This window comes from Rana temporaria, chromosome 6 (genome assembly GCF_905171775.1).
Source record: "Rana temporaria chromosome 6, aRanTem1.1, whole genome shotgun sequence".
NCBI classification, from domain to species: domain Eukaryota; kingdom Metazoa; phylum Chordata; class Amphibia; order Anura; family Ranidae; genus Rana; species Rana temporaria.
Window position 1 is genome coordinate 174,964,863 of NC_053494.1, and position 17,378 is coordinate 174,982,240.

The 17,378-nt window shown below is 44.0% G+C and overlaps 1 protein-coding gene across 9 annotated transcripts in view; it reads left to right on the plus strand.

Moving 5' to 3' along the window:
* The window catches only part of COBLL1 (cordon-bleu WH2 repeat protein like 1), a 219,976-nt gene extending 206,098 nt beyond the window's left edge, over positions 1–13,878 (plus strand). For all 9 annotated transcript variants that reach the window (XM_040357847.1, XM_040357844.1, XM_040357840.1 and 6 more), the window contains one exon: positions 13,089–13,878. In XM_040357847.1, the coding sequence (XP_040213781.1) occupies positions 13,089–13,175 (87 nt within the window). In that variant the 3' untranslated portion in view covers positions 13,176–13,878. The remainder of the gene's footprint in view (positions 1–13,088) is intronic.
* The last annotated feature ends 3,500 nt before the right edge of the window (positions 13,879–17,378 follow it).

Genomic DNA, 17,378 nt, shown 5'->3' on the forward strand with positions numbered 1-17,378 from the left:
CCGAGTCCTCTAGGGACCTGGCTGAACAGTTGATTCAGGGTCAGAAGTTTCTCTGCGAGGCGGATATGGATTAGATTCCTTTGCTTTCCAGGGCTTCTGTCTACGCAGTGGTTCTGCGCCGCCTTGTATGGCTGAAGTGCTGGTCGGCTGACCAGTACTCAAAAAAGGCCTTGGTAGATTTGCCCTTTAAGGGCGGACGGCTTTTGGGGGCATCCCTGGATGACATCATTAAGGATGCCACTGGAGGTAAGAGCACCTTGCACCCTCAGTCGGGGAAGGGTAGGGAACCTCGCCGCAAGCAAGGTCCTACTTTTACTACCCCCTAAACGGTTTTTTTCGTGCGCCAGCGCGGCTGGAAAAGGTCCGCAAGGTGCAAAAGCCCTTGCTGCCGGGCGTAAGCGCCCCTGGTTCAAAAAACCGAACAAGCCTGCGGACAAGCCTGCTTCCGCATGAAGGTCTGCCCCCGCCCGGGTCTCGGGTGGGGGGACGGCTTCACGACTTCGTGGATCGGTGGAATTCTCTTCTATCCGACCGTTGGGTTTGCGAGGTGGTCGCCTCGGGGTACAAGATAGAGTTCATTTCTTGTCCCCCAAACAGATTTTTTTTTCCATCCAACCTCCAGCTTCCTCCGGATCGTCGGCTAGCCCTGTCCGGGGCTGTCCAGGATCTTCTGGACAGGGGGGTGGTTGTGCCGGTCCCCTCGCTGGAACGGTTTCGGGGGTTCTACTCCAATCTGTTCGTGGTCCCCAAGAAGGGAGGGGTTCGCCCTATCCTGGACCTAAAGGCCCTCAACTCCTTTGTCAAGGTGCAGCGATTCAGGATGGAGTCGGTCCGTTCTATCATGGCGTCCCTCCACCAGGGGGACTTCATGGCGTCCTTAGACATCATGGACGCATACCTGCATGTTCCCGTTTGCACAAGCCACCAAAGGTATCTGCGCTTTGCGATCGGGGAGGACCACTATCAATTCGTGGCCCTCCCGTTCGGGCTGGCGTCGGCACCACGGGTGTTCACCAAGGTGCTCGCCCCGATCCTGGCCTTGCTACGGCAGCGAGGGATCGCTATCGTGGGATACCTGGACGACCTTCTCCTGAGAGCTTCTTCAGGCTCAGAGTTAGAGGAGGACGTGTCCATCACGTGTCGGACTCTGCAGGAGTTCGGCTGGTTTCTGAATCTCAGAAAATCAGTGTTGGTTCCGTCCCAGAGGCTGGAACCCCTGGGGCTGGTTTTGGATTCGGGGGAGACAAAAGTGTTCCTCCCATCGCAAAACCTGCTGACCCTGCAATCTGCAGTGAGACAGTTGTTGACCCAGAAGTGGTCATCTCTTCGCTTCTGCATGCGGGTTCTGGGTCTGATGGTGGCCTCCTTCGAGGCAGTTCTGTATGCCCAATCCACACCAGGGTACTACAGAAGGAGATTCTGTCACGATGGGACAGGGTCCCATCTTCTCTGGATCACCAGATTCGGTTGAGCCATCTGGCCAAGTCTTCCCTGGCATGGTGGCTGACGTCTCCGGTGCTTCGGTCCGGGAAGTCTTTTCTTCCGTGCCGCTGGACAGTGGTCACGACGGATGCCAGCCTCTTCGGCTGGGGGGGCACCCAGTCAGCCCAGGGGCGCTGGACTCGGGAGGAGTCCCGCCTGCCGATCAATATCCTGGAGCTCCGAGCAATCAAGCTGTGCCTTGTCAGGTGGTCGCTGGAGCTACAGGGCCGTCCTGTCAGGATCCAGTCCGACAACGCCACGGCCGTGGCGTACATCAATCATCAGGGCGGCACAAGGAGCTCGGCCGCGGCGACGGAGGTCGCTCACATACTTCGGTGGGCCGAAAGGTCCGTTCCGGCCCTGTCGGCGGTATACATTCCGGGAGTTCTGAATTGGCAAGCCGACTCCCTAAGTCGCATGACTCTGGATCAAGGGGAGTGGTCTCTCCACCCGGAGGTGTTTCAGATCCTGTGCCAAAAATGGGGCACTCCAGACGTGGACCTTCTGGCGTCCCGTCTCAATCGGAAGGTACCACGGTTTGTGGCTAGGTCAAGGGACCCGTGGGCAGACGCGTCAGACGCGTTAGTGGCTCCCTGGGTCAATATCACCTGATTTACGCCTTCCCTCCTCTAAGGCTCCTACCCCGCCTGCTGCGCAGGGTGGAAGCCGAAGGTATTCCAACGATCCTGATCGCCCCGGATTGGCCGCGTCGCTCTTGGTACGCGGACCTGGTACGTCTGGTGACAGACGCCCCCTGGCGTCTGCCTCTGAGGGAAGATCTCCTGTCTCAGGGCCCGATCTTCCATCCTGCTTTACGGTCACTGGCTTTAACGGCGTGGCTGTTGAGAACCAGGTACTGAAGGACCGGGGCCTGTCGGGCCCGGTAATCTCTACCATGCTGCGTGCACGGAAGTCCACTTCTCGAAAAATTTACCATCGTACATGGAAAGCATACATCTCTATGTGTGAGGAGATGAAGTGGCACCCCCGTACTTACGTGGTGTCCCGGATCCTGCTGTTCCTACAGCGGGGAGTGGACCAGGCTCTTGCCTTGAGCACGATCAAGAGTCAGATTTCTGCTCAGGCTGTTTATTTTCAGCGTCCCTTGGCAGCGAATTCTTTGGTTCGCACGTTTGTGCAGGGGGTCCGGCATGTGGCCCCCCCGGTGCGCCCTCCGCTACCTTCTTGGGACTTGAACTTGGTCCTCTCGGCGCTTCAGCGTGCCCCCTTTGAGGACATTCGGGAGATCCCCTTGCTGACTTTGTCGCAGAAGGTGGTCTTTCTGGTAGCTATTACCTCTATCAGACGAGTGTCTGAACTGGCGGCCTTGTATTGCAAGGCCCCCTACTTGGTCATCCATCAGGATAAGGCGGTGCTGCGCCCGCAGCCCTCTTTTCTTCCGAAGGTCGTTTCGGCCTTTCACATTAACGAGGACATTGTTGTTCCATCATTATGTCCTCAGCCGAAGAACCCGAAGGAGGCCTCTTTACATTCTCTGGATGTGGTTCGGGCCCTTCGAGTTTACTTGTCGGCGACAGCTCCGTTCCGGAAGTCGGACTCGCTGTTCGTGTCTGTGTCCGGTCCCAGTAAGGGCCTGGCAGTCTCGTCGGCCACCATTTCCAGGTGGATCCGACAGGTTGTGCTTCAGGCCTTCGCCCTGAAGGGGCGGGCGCCTCCCTTTCGGGTCATGGCGCATTCGACCAGGGCGATCGGGGCCTCCTGGGCTTCCGACACCAAGCCTCTGTGTTACAGGTGTGTAAGGCAGCGACCTGGTCGTCGTTCCACACTTTTTCAAAGTTTTATAAGGTGGATGTGAGTGCATCTTCTGATGCCTCCTTCGGCCGCAGGGTGTTACAGGCGGCAGTTTAAGGTTGGAGTTCCTCCGTTGAGTAACTCCGATTTTGTTTGGGGTGTAACCTGTTTTTGCTGTGTTATTTTCCCACCCCTCGAATTTTTTTGACACTGCTTGGGGACGTCCCTAAGGTCAAAGGATGCTGTGTCCGTCTATGAACGAAAGAGAAAAAAGGATTTTTGTACTCACCGTAAAATCCATTTCTCTGAGTTCATAGACGGACACAGCACCCACCCCTCCTTTGTTTGTACTGCTTGTTACGAACTGAGGCTGCTAAAGCAGAGTGGGGGTTATGCCTGGGGGAGCCACGCCCCCTGGGAGGAGCGGCATGAAGGAAAGTTTTTAACACCTTAAGTGCTGTAGAATTCTGCCTAAATCTCCTGGTAGGAAGAAGCATAACCCTAAGGTCAAAGGATGCTGTGTCCGTCTATGAACTCAGAGAAATGGATTTTACGGTGAGTACAAAAATCCTTTTTTAATAATCGACTAGAAATAACCCTGAAAATGATCCGGTCTCTCTACAGATAAACAAGGCAAAACATTAGACTCAACAAGGTCAACCACACCACCTCTGTTTCAGTTTTGCATGTTTAAATTGCATACAGTCTTTAAAGTGGTTGTAAAGTGTGTATGTATGTAATATATATATATGTGTGTGTGTGTGTGTGTGTGTGTGTGTGTGTGTGTGTGTGTATATATATATATATATATATATATATATATATATATATATATATATATATATACACACATCAGGATTTGACAAATTTGCTTGGAATCTAGGAGCCAGCTAAAAAAGTTAGGAGCCAGAAAACGCGCCCCGTCCCGACGAGCTTGCGCGCAGAAGCGAACACATACGTGAGCAGCGCTCACATATGTAAACGGTGTTTAAACCACACATGTGAGGTATCGCCGCGATTGGTAGAGCGAGAGCAATAATTCTAGCCCTAGACCTTCTCTGTAACTCAAAACATGCAACCTGTAGAATTTTTTAAACGCCGCCTATGGAGATTTTAAAGGGTAAACGTTTGTCGCCATTCCACGAGCGGACGTAATTTTGAAGCGTGACATGTTGGGTATGAATTTACTCGGCGTAACATTATCTTTCATAACATTAAAAAAATGGGGATAACTTTACTGTTGTCTTATTTTTTTATTAAAAAAAGTGTAATTTTTTTCCCCAAAAAGTGCGCTTGTAAGACCGCTGCGCAAATACGGCGTAACAGAAAGTATTGCAACGATCGCCATTTTATTCTCTAGGGTGTTAGGATAAAAAATATATATAATGTTTGGGGGTTGTAATTAGAGGGAAGAAGATGGCAGTGAAAATAGTGAAAAATTACATTAGAATTGCTGTTTAACTTGTAATGCTTAACTTGTAATACCAACGGCCACCACCAGATGGCGCCAGCTTACATATCTGGTGGTAATAACTTGTAATACCAACGGCTCACCACCAGATGGCCCCCCCTTCCAAGCCAAGTCGCCAGGACCCTATTTCTAGTCGCCATGGTGACCGGGATTTGTCGAGCCCTGTGTGTGTGTGTGTATGTATTTTATATATACACACACCCCTAAACCTTGTGGACAGCCTTCACAGAAGAGTTGAAGCTGTTATAGCTGCAAAGCACTTCTCTCCTTCATGTAAAAATGAAAATTAGTTTTGCTAGAAAATTAATCAGGACCCCCAAATATTATATATTTTTTTAGCAGACACCCTAGGGAATAAAATGGTGGTCATTGCAACTTTTTTTCTCGCACAATATTTGCGCAATCATTTTTCAAACGCCTTTCATGAATTAAAAAATAACAAAACAGTAAAGTTAGCCCAATTTTTTTGTATAATGTGAAAGACGATGTTACGCCAAGTAAATAGATGCCTAACTTGTCACGCAATTGGGTTGGACTGGCCATGTGAAAGGGGCCTAAGGCTGCTTTCACACTGATGCACTGCGGTTTACCTGCAACGTGGGTACAACGCAGTGTACCTTTTGGCTTTCCTGCACTTTTGCAATAGACTTCTATTATATTCTGCAGGTTTGGTGCACTTTCAGAAAGCTCACCAAACTCGCAGGTAATAACAGAAGTCTATGGCTCAGTGCAGGTAACCAGCAGGTGCGCTGCTCTGCATCTGTGGATTAGTTTGAAAGCAGCCCAGTAACCACTGCAGAACAGATATGCCCATATATACACTGTGATTTTAGTAATAAACTGACCTTTAATAATGGGCACCTCTGACATAGAGCAAGGATTTCCTGTTTTCTCGGCGGCCTCTGTAATACAAGGTTTTGCCTCCTGGACTGGCATTGGACCAGTGTTCTGCCTATCATAGGAGCTGGTCCAGAAGGCAGGTCGCCGAGTAAATGGGAAATCCTCGATCTGTGTAATCTGATGTGAGGCTGCAATGGTGAGGCTATAGATGGGCACTGATCAGGCTGCAATGGTGAGGCTATAGATGGGCACTGATCAGGCTGCATTGGTGGACGATGGAGAGGCTGCAGATGAGCACTGATCATTGAAGATCCTGCAGAATCTGACACTTCAGGAGTGTTCATTTCCTGGCCCTCTGCAGTGTACAGTGGTTCCTCTCACTGACCACTATGTCGTAACAGTACACATGGTATTGGTGTAGGGTATGGTGGATCAACCACTGAGCACAGCCGAGGACCAAGAAATCAACAGTTCTTAAAGTGACAGATTGTTCAGCAAGTAGTTTTTCTTTAATATTGCCGAGATCAAAAGTGCGGGCTGCAGGGAAGTTAATCAAACCCAGGACCTTGCATTCTCTATATCTGGTCTCCCACAGTACACAGACTTGCAATAGTTTTAGTAAATATACCGTATTTATCTATATATAGCGCGCCCCGGCGTATAGCGCGCACCCCCAACCTGGAAGGGAAATTTCAGGAAAAAATAAAATACTTAGTTTGAATGCCCCTCGTCGGTGTCTTGCCCGGCGTCCATCGGCGGCATTCACCAGTCCGGCGTCCGTCTGCGGCCCTGGTGGTGTCCTCCCGCTTCTCCCGCGCCGTTTCTGAGTCGATCCCCGTTTCCCGCGCTGTGTTTGAACGCCGCTGCTGACATATACAGAGCACAGTACACTCGGGCACGCTCGGCTCCTTTCGCATTAAGGCTAGGAGGCGGCACAGGGCGTGACCGCGAGGGGAGCAGAGCCTGGCCGAGTGTACTGCGCTCGGTATATGTCGGCGGCGGCGTTCAAACACAGCGTGGGAAGCAGGGAACGGCGTATATCGCAGACCCCACGATTTTCCCCTGATTTTAAGGGGAAAAAAGTGTGCGGTATACGCCGATAAATACGGTAAATTGCTAAATACCTTTTCTCATCAGCAGTATATAGCAGTCTTGTGACTTATATCTGTGTCTGGTTAAAGCTTATAGGAGGAGTTTTCATTCTCCCCTGACTGTCCTATGAGGCTGCAGGACACCTGGCCCTCTGTCTGGATTGGCACTGTGCTAAAAACGTGCACTCTCCCAAGGAAAAAAAAAAACTCCATCAGTACACACCAAACTGAGCATGTGCACCTTGCCCCTAAGGCTCTGTCCTATCAGGACATGGTTTGGGGATTGTGGAAGAAATGGAGGATCAGAGAAGGCAGCCTTTTTACACCATGTGTAGAATTAACATACAGTAGGTTCCACAGTGAGTTTAACAAGCATGATTTACTGCATATACAGACTGATTTTACTGTTGTGGGTTTAATAACTCTTTAAAGGGGTTGTAAAGGTAAGTTTTTTTCACCTTAATGCATTCTATGCATTAAGGTGAAAAAAGTTCCGACTATACCGGCCCCCCGTTATACTTCCTTGACCCCTCGAAAGTCCCGCGATCGGCCCCGACATCCTCTTCGCTGCTCAGCCTGGCCATTGATTGGCTAGAACGGATGGATTGAAAGCAGCGCAGCCATTAACTGGCGCTGCTGTCAATCACATCCAATGATGCAGCAAGCCGAGGGGCGGGGCCGAGTGATACAGCGAGCGGCCATAGCCTCTTACTGTATCATGGGAGCGCGCCCACAAGGACTCCACACAATGCAAGGGAGCTTGCATGAATGTGTGTAGTTCTTGCGGGGAGGACCAGAGACAGCCGCCGAGGGACCTCAGAAGAGCAGGATCGCGGCCACTCTGTGCAAAACGAGCTGCACAGTGGAGGTAAGTATAACATGTTTGTTATTTAAAAAAAAAAAATCTTTACAACCCCTTTAAGTATTTAATGTCATCTTTTCATGGACCCTTATAGATTCAGTTGTAGGCACCAACAGGTAAATAATGGTTTCTTCTATCTCTGAGAATCTACGAAGAAGATCTCTTTCCTACAGCACTGATCGGTGGCATGGGCAGCAGGAGAAGTGAATGCTTTTAAAACGATTTGAAGGTTCCACTTGAGGAAGGTCATGCGAATTGAATATCTAATATTGACATGTTCTGTCCTGACAAACATGATTTCCCAGCCAATGCAATGGGCTTTTTAGCTTAAAATGTTCTACACAGATTACTTTAGTGTTGAGGACATATTTCAATGACATTGAACTTACAGTACACTATGTCTGAGAACACAATTTCTCTTTATACTATTGTGATTAGACCTTTACTTTGTAAACCAGTTCAGTTTAGTTTGAAGTTGGTTAATGTTGGCTTTTATCAGTAGTTACCTTCTAAGCCATGTACATATGACCAATTAGGCTAATGTATAAACTGGTCAAAAGTTTGATAAATGGCCTTTTTTTTTTTTTTTTAAGAAGAAGAAGAAAAAATAGTTCACTTTGGTCTGACTGTGCTTTCCACTAATGTCAAGCCCAATGTTCTGCAGGTCTTGTGAGCAGAGGCGTATTTAAATGTCAGACATAATCCTCGGTGCTTTTTAATTAAATATGAACTTTACATTACCTATGCTTGATGGAATTTGACTTTTCACATTTCTGCACCATTTTTTAAGCCTGTTTACTAACGCGGCACGATAAGCAGGTGTATAGTTGTAGTTGTGTGCTACTTCAGTCTCCCGGCATAAGCGCAACTTAAGTAACATGATCACCAACACAACACAACTCCAGCCTTAATATAAAGCTTATAGTAATGTATATAAGCAAGCTCAAAAAGTCATTGTGCACTTGTTTATTTATTGGCTGTCCAGTTTGCAAATTCGCTTTGTTAATGCCATAGAAAGCATTTCAACTTTTGCATTTTGTTGGGTTTCTTACTAAAACTGATCATTTGCTTATTGCTTATTTAGATGATTCAGATTTTTTATTTATTTTTTGGATAAGGTAGTGAACAACAAAATAGAAAGAACACCAGGCAAGTGTTACCCCTGGCAACCAATGCTACACATTTTGGCAGTGTCATCTAGGTGTTAAAACTGGCCATGTAGACATTTTGGGCCAGATTCAGAGTTCTAGGAAGCGCCGGCGTATCTTCTTTCTGTATTCAGAAAGCAAGATACGCCAGAATTTTACTAAGATATGGCCGGCGTAAGTCTCTTACACCGTCGTATCTTAGTTGCATATTTACGCTGGCTGCTAGGTGGTGCTTCCGGAGATTTACGTGTCGAATATGCAAATTAGGTAGATACGCCGATTCAGAAACCTACGTGCCCACGCCTGGCGCAGTTTTTTTACGTTGTTTGCGTAAGGCTTTTTCCGGCGTATAGTTACCCCTGCTCTGAGGCGTACGCAATGTTAAGTATGGACGTCGGGCCAGCGTTGAATTTTTTACGTTTTACGTTGTTTGCGTAAGTCGTTCGCGAATAGGGTTTTGCGTAAGTTACATTCACGTCGAAAGCATTGACTATTTGCGGCATAATTTGGAGCATGCGCACTGGGATACATCACGGACGGCGCATGCGCCGTTGGTTAAAAACGTCATTTACGTGGGGTCACACTGAATTAACATAAAACACGCCCACATCTTCCAATTTTGAGTTAGGCGGGCTTACGCCGGCCCTTATACGCTACGCCGCCGTAACTTCGGGCGCATAATCTTTCTGAATACCATACTCGCGTCACAAAGTTACGGCGGCGTAGCGTATAGGAGATACGCTACGCCCGCCTAAAGATACACATTTGTATCTGAATCTGAATTGCAGGCGATTGAGTAAATGCATGAATGTAAAAATACCTCCTTTTGGTTGGTGCGTAGTTGAGTAATAAATCCTGGTCACCTCTTGAGCCTCTAATTGGACAGTGAAGGCAAATCAGACAACTAATGTGAGCAACAGACCTTTCTGTATTTTTCTTGTCATGTTCCTTTTCAGTATACAGTAAAAACTTGGTTTGGGAGCGTTTTGCAAGACCAGTAAAATGCTTTAATAAATTTTGACTTGATATACAACCAATGTCTTGATATACAAATAGCGTCATGTTACCACTGAATCTAAAAGAGAAGAGAGGCGCCTCTAAGTGTAGCAATATGGTTACATTTAATGAAGGTACAACATTTACCAACATACTGTATTGCTACACTTCGAGGCGCCTCTCTTCTCTTTTATACTCTGTAGCTCCTGCTGGATTTTGCTTCTAATCCACTTGTGGAGGCTTCCATTTTGTGGATGGACATTTTCCACAACCTATCACATTGCTTATAATATTTTTAAATAAACTATAAACAGAAGGACCTGTGAAAAAATGGCTGTGGAACAATTTGTTTGAGTTTCCATGGGGAAATTTGCTTTGATCTACAAGTGCTTTGGATTACAAGAATGTTTCTGGATCCAAGGTTTTACTGCATTTGCTTGTTGCACACCTCATTGGCTATTAGTTTTGTTCTATTGTACAGAGGATTACAGGAGCCTGATATTAAATTGATACCAAACCTGAAAAAGTTTTTACCTTTTATTGCTTGCATTAAAGGTAATTTTTTTCCCTAAATGGCTTCCTTAACCTTAGTGCAGTCCTCCTTCACTTACCTCGTCCTTCGATTTTGCTTTTAAATGTCCTTATTTCTTCTGAGAAATCCTCACTTCCTGTTCTTCTGTCTGTAACTCCACACAGTAATGCAAGGCTTTCTCCCTGGTGTGGAGAAAGCCTCTTGAGGGGGGAGGGGGCGAGCAGGCAAGTCAGGACACTCTCTACTTTGCAGATAGAGAAAGGAGCAGCTGTGTGTTAGTGGGCGTCCGGACACTCCTGCTCTCGCCACACTAAGCACAGCTTTTCCATCCGTTTGTTTTTATGTTGCTATAACAGCATGTCACTGCTATAGGAACGTGCACACCAAGCGCTGGAAGCACTTGGCAGCTTAGTGCGCAGGCGAGTATAAGATGTGGACTCTAGTGCACATGTGTGATATTTTACATTGAATGACGGGCGGATTGGGTGGGCCATCACTTCACATGCCCACAGTTAGGATGACCACATGCAGGGCAAGAGTGAATAATAAAACAGCCCACTTTTAAATGTGAAATAATTAATAACATTGAACTGCTCATTGAAAAGCCTAAAGCTGTATTTTTTAAAATTTAGCAGGTTTGCCTGGAGTACCTTTTTAAACGCCTCTATTGACACAAAATTGTAAACCCAAATCGGTACGACTGGCAGTGTTTATAGTTCAATATTATTGCATTTATGTTTTGCGTTCAGAGTACATTTATGAGCAAACCCAGATTGAAAAAAAAACATAGAATGTATCTGCCACTAGGAGGAATCCTAACTCTTTTTGTTTTATGAATCTTCTTAAAAACGAGATCCCTGCAAGGTGAGGGGAAAAAATCCCCATTTAGACAGTTGTTTTTTTTTTTATAAATTCTTTATTTATTTTTTACAATTTTCTTAACATAATTCCAGATAATCTTGCATAGTCTTAGTTTCGCATTTATATTACATTCTATCAATTAGATAAAATACATTTTGTTACTTTTAGACTTAGTACTTTACTTATTATAAACTCCACTTCCCCTTTCTTTCCCCACCCACCCCCTTCCAAAAAAAAAAACCCCATCCTCTACCGTGCCTCGTTCCTCCCCCCCTCCCCCCCCTCGCTACCGACCGCCGCATTGCCTTTTAGACAGTTGTCACTGGAACGGGTATCCGTGTTGGGAAATTTCCCCCACTTCTCGTTCTAGTGAATTTGGAATTTTTTCCATCATTTTGTGTCTTGAGACAGTGGTCAGAAGGACAAATAGTGAGGTTGAATCTTGCCAACGAGATCACACAAGATCACGAGGCACAAACATCAGTAACAATTTGGCAGAGGTTTTAATTTTCCAACTCTATCCAAAACTAAAAGAAAGTTTTGGCTATACATGCAGTCTAATCCATGAGAATGTCAAAAACTTGTGTTAGCACTTAATGTACATCAACATAAATTCAAGTATGATTACAGATTCAATTACAACTATACAAAAGCATCCATACATTTAAATGGCATAGGATACATATTTCAGTTTTGTGTTTAGGTTTACATTTTATTTACCCACTTCACATCCCACCCATATACATATGATGTCCGCAGGAGGGATCTTCCATCCTGGGCGGGCATCATATGATGTCCTGGACGTCTAGAGAGCCTGTGCACATGCCGGCGTCCACAATGTCCGCCGGGCACCCACGATTGCCCGTTAACATGGCAGGACCGTGGATCTCTGTGTGTAAACACAGAGATCCACGTCCTGTTAGGTGAGCGGAAACCGATGGTGTCTTCCCGATACAGAGGAACACCGATCGGTCTACTCCCCTTGGGAGTCTCCTCCCCCTACAGTTAGAATCACTCCCTAGGACAATCAATTAACCCCTTGATCACCCCCTAGTGTTATCCCCTTCCCTGCCAGTCACATTTATACAATAATCAGTGCATTTTTATAGCATTGATCGCTGTATAAATGTGAATGGTCCCGAAATTGGGCAAAAGTGTCCGATATGTCCGCCGCAATATCAGTCATGATAAAAACAAAAATTGCAGATCGCCGCCATTACTAGTAAAAAAAAAAAAAATGCCATAAATCTATCCCCTATTTTGTAGGCACTATAACTTTTGCGCAAACCAATCAATATATGCTTATTACATTTTTTTTTTTTTTACCAAAAATATGAAGAATACATATCGGCCTAAACTGTGGAAAAAAAAATGTTTCTTTGAAAAAAAAAAATTGGGATATTTATTATAGCAAAAAGTAAAAAATATTGTGTTTTTTTTTTTTTTTAACTTGACACTTTTCTTTTATGTATAGCACAAAAAATAGGAACCGTAGAGGTGATCAAATACCACCAAAATAAAGCTCCATTTGTTGGGGGAAAAAATTATTTGGGTACAGCGTTGCATGACTGTGCAATTGTCATTCAAGTTGTGACAACGCAGAAAACTAAAAACTGGCATGGGCAGGAAGGGGATGAAAATGCCCTGTATTGAAGTGGTTAAGTAGTACATTTTAGGGGCATGAAAATGTGAGTAAGTAAATGGTTTAATGTCATTGGAAAGAAGAAGAGATGTTAGAAGAGGGGGAATAAGGGGAGGTGGGGGTAGATACTTGAGTTAGGATCTTGGGGGAGGGTTGGATCCCAGCTTCAAGTGTTGGCTTGGGGGGAAAGCTAGAAGTACTGCTCAGAGTAAAAAAAAGACTCCAAATCTGCTTGAACATAATGGTCTATGAAAGGCTATCATGCTCTGGTCAATTTTGGGAGAACATTTGTTTATTCTACTTTTTTCCTAAAAGAAAAAAAAAAAGGATATATATAAAGAGGTAAATTATGCTTGTTATTTATATATTCCAGTGCTCTAAATTTACTATTTTTCCCCCCTCTTGTTCCAGATCACTATCCGCTCTAACACCATTTCCGTTAATGGAAAATCTCGAATCAGTCATCCAGCTTTCTCACAAACATTACCCGAAAACTAGACGCAGTGCCAAGAATCGTTCTTACTGCTTCACATCCTTCGAATGTACCAGTTGAATACTTAAGTTTAAGTTTTGTTAAATTAAGGTATATATTGATATATAATATCTCAGTAACTTTCATAGGAAAATTTAAATAAAACATATATATATTTTTGGGCTTTGTAATTACCTATGCAGCCTGACGTTTTCTATAATTCTAATTATTTTTGTTCTAATGACTGGTTGGTTATTAAAATTTAAAAATCTCTCAAATAGGAAATGCCTATAGAGTTCAGTACCTGCGAGTTATTTGTAAATTGAAATGCTGCAACTTGTTTTTTTTTTTTCCTGTTTTCAGAACATGATGTAATGATTCTTTAAACCATTTTGATTTCTGAAATTGACTGTATATAACTGCCATTATTGCCTCGGTGTCACAGATAATTTAAATAAATCTGCTGCAAGCAGTGTTGACAGAATTTCTAATCCGAATGTTACTGTATGTGTTCTAGTGACTGTAATCTACAAATTCCTTTAAATATCTATGTTTGTATGTATTTTCTGACAGATGTTTTAATGTTGTAAAGGTAAAACATGAGCTTTAAGGAATGTGTTCACTTGTTGTATTGTCTCTTGTTCTGTAGGCATACAAAAATTTCCTCTGTAGCCTACAACTTCTAATTGGATTTTACACTGCCAAATAAAAGGATTTAGTTGGAATTAAGGAATCATTCTTATATTTTTGCACAGAGCTGTTTTTTTTTTTTTTTTTTTCTTTTTTTACAAAACATATTTTTTCCCCACGATTTAACACTTTTATTTTTTGTGCCATTTGAATACTTGTACACTGTCATTGAAAAAATGTATAATTGCTTAAAAGCCATTTTGTGTTTCAATTGTATAAAATTACCTCTCCTATTTAAACTTAAAGCTACCAATTCAGTGTCAAAATTTTGTATTCTACTTTTTGAAGTCATGAGGACCGTACCATGTGTAAAGGACCAAGCATTTCTATCCCCCTACTTCTGTAATTGTGTGACTACTTTCCCCAGAATACAGCACTGAGATTGAGATATAATTTCAGATATCCCTAGATATTATTATTATTATTATTGTTATTATTATTATACAGGATTTATATAGCGCCAACAGTTTACGCAGCGCTTTACAACATCAGGGAAGACATAGTTACAATACAATTTAATACAGGAATGATCAGAGGGCCCTGCTCGTTGCAGCTTACAATCTAGAAATGTCCTTAGATTTACTTCATATTTTTTTTCAAGGGTGCTTGCATTTTTGCAGGGCTGGATAGAAAGTACCACATTTAGGACGGATGTTGGTTGCAGCCTCCCCTAATAGAGCTCCCACACGGGGATTCTAGGAATAGTAAAAAAAAAAGTGTGGTGGATGGCGCTACCTACTGGTTACAAGTGGTATGTGATTTAACACTATGTGAAAGTGATATGAATGCTATATGTCCTCATGCATAAAACCAACCTGCATGGGCATACGACAAATTAAAAGTAACTACCATCTATCTGTGATTGTGATAAGAACACCTATAAAAGGTTTATACCAATAATAGTGAATCAACATAAATCGCATAATACACAAAACTGTGTGGGTATACCTGGTCCATTTGGCGTAAATAAACCTTGTCCAATAGTGTTTCCAGCAAATTATATAATATGCAACAAAATATATATTCAAAAAAGATGCTCAAAAAAGAAAAGGGGAAAGCCCAAAAAACAGAAAAAAAAAAATATAAATATATATATATATATATATATATATATATATAAGTTCATCAGAACCAGCAACAAATCCAAGGTGACTTGTGAAGACTGCATGGAAATTGGGTGACTGTTGTACTCCCCCGCTTGGGTCCCCACTCACCAGCTACCACCACCCCTGCAGGGTTAAATGGCATGTAGCGCAGGACGAAGCTTGAATCCTGGTGTATCTTCCCAGCCAATTGCCTACAGTCTTCCCTCTGAGATATCCTATAATGCAGCTGAGATGTGAATCCACTCCAATATAGCCTTAAGGAAGAGATAGCTCCAATAGTGTATTACCGAAAGATAGTTTATTTAAAAATAAATAAAACAGGCAATGTGTGTAAACTGGCCAAAAAAACAATACACTACAAGGTGAGGGTCTTATGCGTAGCGTACAGGAACTTGAGGAGTGCGGCATGCGGTTCACCTGCGCTCCACCAGATTCCCTTGTGACCCGGAAGTAAAGTTTTTGTGTGCGTGACTCCATCTGATGCGTTTCGTCATAGACGTCTTCAGGGCTTTCTGTAGTGTGTTTACTTATTAGAACACAGGATTTTTGATGGACAGACCTTTTCAGCACTGGCATTCCGTAATTCCTCTATTGTTTCTCTTAGGATATACAGAATAAAAGCAGGAAAGATTCTGCAGTGGCATTTCCTAGAATCCCTAGCAAAAAAAGTATTGGGATGTCCCTCCAAATTGAATTGAGGTGTTCCAATCTCCTCCATTGCCACAGGTGTAGAAAATCAAGCACCTATGCATGCAGACTGCTTCTACAAACATTTGTGATAGAATGGGTTGCTCTCAGGAACTCTGTGAATTCAAGTGTGGTACCGTGATAGGTTGCCATCTGTGCAAATAAGTTTATCCATGAAATTTCCTTGGTACTAAATATTCCACGGTCAAGGCTTAGTGGTATTATAACAAAGTGGAAGCAACTGGGAACAACAGCAACTCACCCACAAAGTGGTAGGCCACGTAAAATAACAGGGTGGGATCAGCGCATTCTGAAGCTCTCAGTGCGCAGAAGTCACCAACTGTCAATAGCTACTGACCACCAAACTTAGTGTGGCCATCAGATAAGCACAAAAGTGCGTGGAGCGCTTCGTGGAATGGGGGTTTCCATCACTGAGCAGCTACATCCAAGCCTTACGTCACCAGTGGTGTTATGCACAACGCCACTGGAGACGTTTTCTCTGGAGTGACAAACTGCGCTTCTGTCTGGCAGTCTGATGGACATGTCTGGGTTTGGCAGTTGTCAGGAGAATGGTACTTGCCTGACTGCCTTGTGCCAAGTGTAAAGTTTGTGAAGGGGGAATATGGTGTGGGGTTGGGTTGGCCCCTTAGTTCCAATGAAGGAAACTCTCTTAAGGCGTTGGCATACCAAGACATTTTGGACAATTTCATGCTCCCAACCTTGTGGAAGCAGTTTAGGGATTGCCCTTCCTGTTCCAACATGACTACGCACCAGTGAAGCAAGGTCCATAAAGGCATGGACTTGACTAGCCTGAACAGAATCCTGACCTCAACCCAATTAAACATCTTTGGAATGAATTATAGTGGAAACTGCAAGCCAGGCCTTCCCGCCCAACATCAGTGCCCGACCTCAGAAATGCGCTTCTGGAAGAATGGTCAAACATTCCCACACACACTCCTAAACCTTCTGGACAGCCTTACTAGAAGAGTTGAAGCTGTTATAGCTGCAGAGGGGGGGGGGGGCAACTCAATATTAAACCATACAGACTAAGACTGGGATGTCATTAAAGTTCATATGCGTGTAAAGGCAGGCGTTCCAATACTTTTGGCAATATAGTGTGTATATACACAGTGGGTATAGGAAAGTATCACCCCCCCTTTTACCATAATCACAGCCTGAAATGAAGAGACAGTTTTTGTTTTATCCAGCTGTATTTAAAGTGGTTGTAAACCCAACCACACATCTTGCACCTACAGGTAAGCCTAGATTAAGGCTTAGCTGCAGGTAAGATATTAATACAGCCTTACATAGAGTACATCTATACAACAGCTCTGCTATTTTACACATAACATCTTCTTTACATTGATGTCAATTACTATTTCACCAAAAAATTCTATAATACCGTATCGCCTCTATCTTTGTTATATTTTCATTAACCTGGGCCCCGCCCTGGTTATCCCCCTTGCAAGAGAAAAGTACAAAAGAGATTTAAGCAAAAGGACCGAAAAAGAAACAGAAAAAGAACAAGGAAAAAATAATAATAAAAAAAAAAAAAAAAACACACACCTCCCTATCATCAACCCCCCCCCCCCCCCCCACATCGTTATTTATTACTTGAAGAAATTGTTCCCTATATATAATATAGGGAGTCCAGCTTTTCCAGTATTGCTCCCTTAACATCATAGTAGTATTTTCCATTTGTTGGATTTCTGTTATTTTAGCAAGCCATTGTAATCTAGTTGGAGA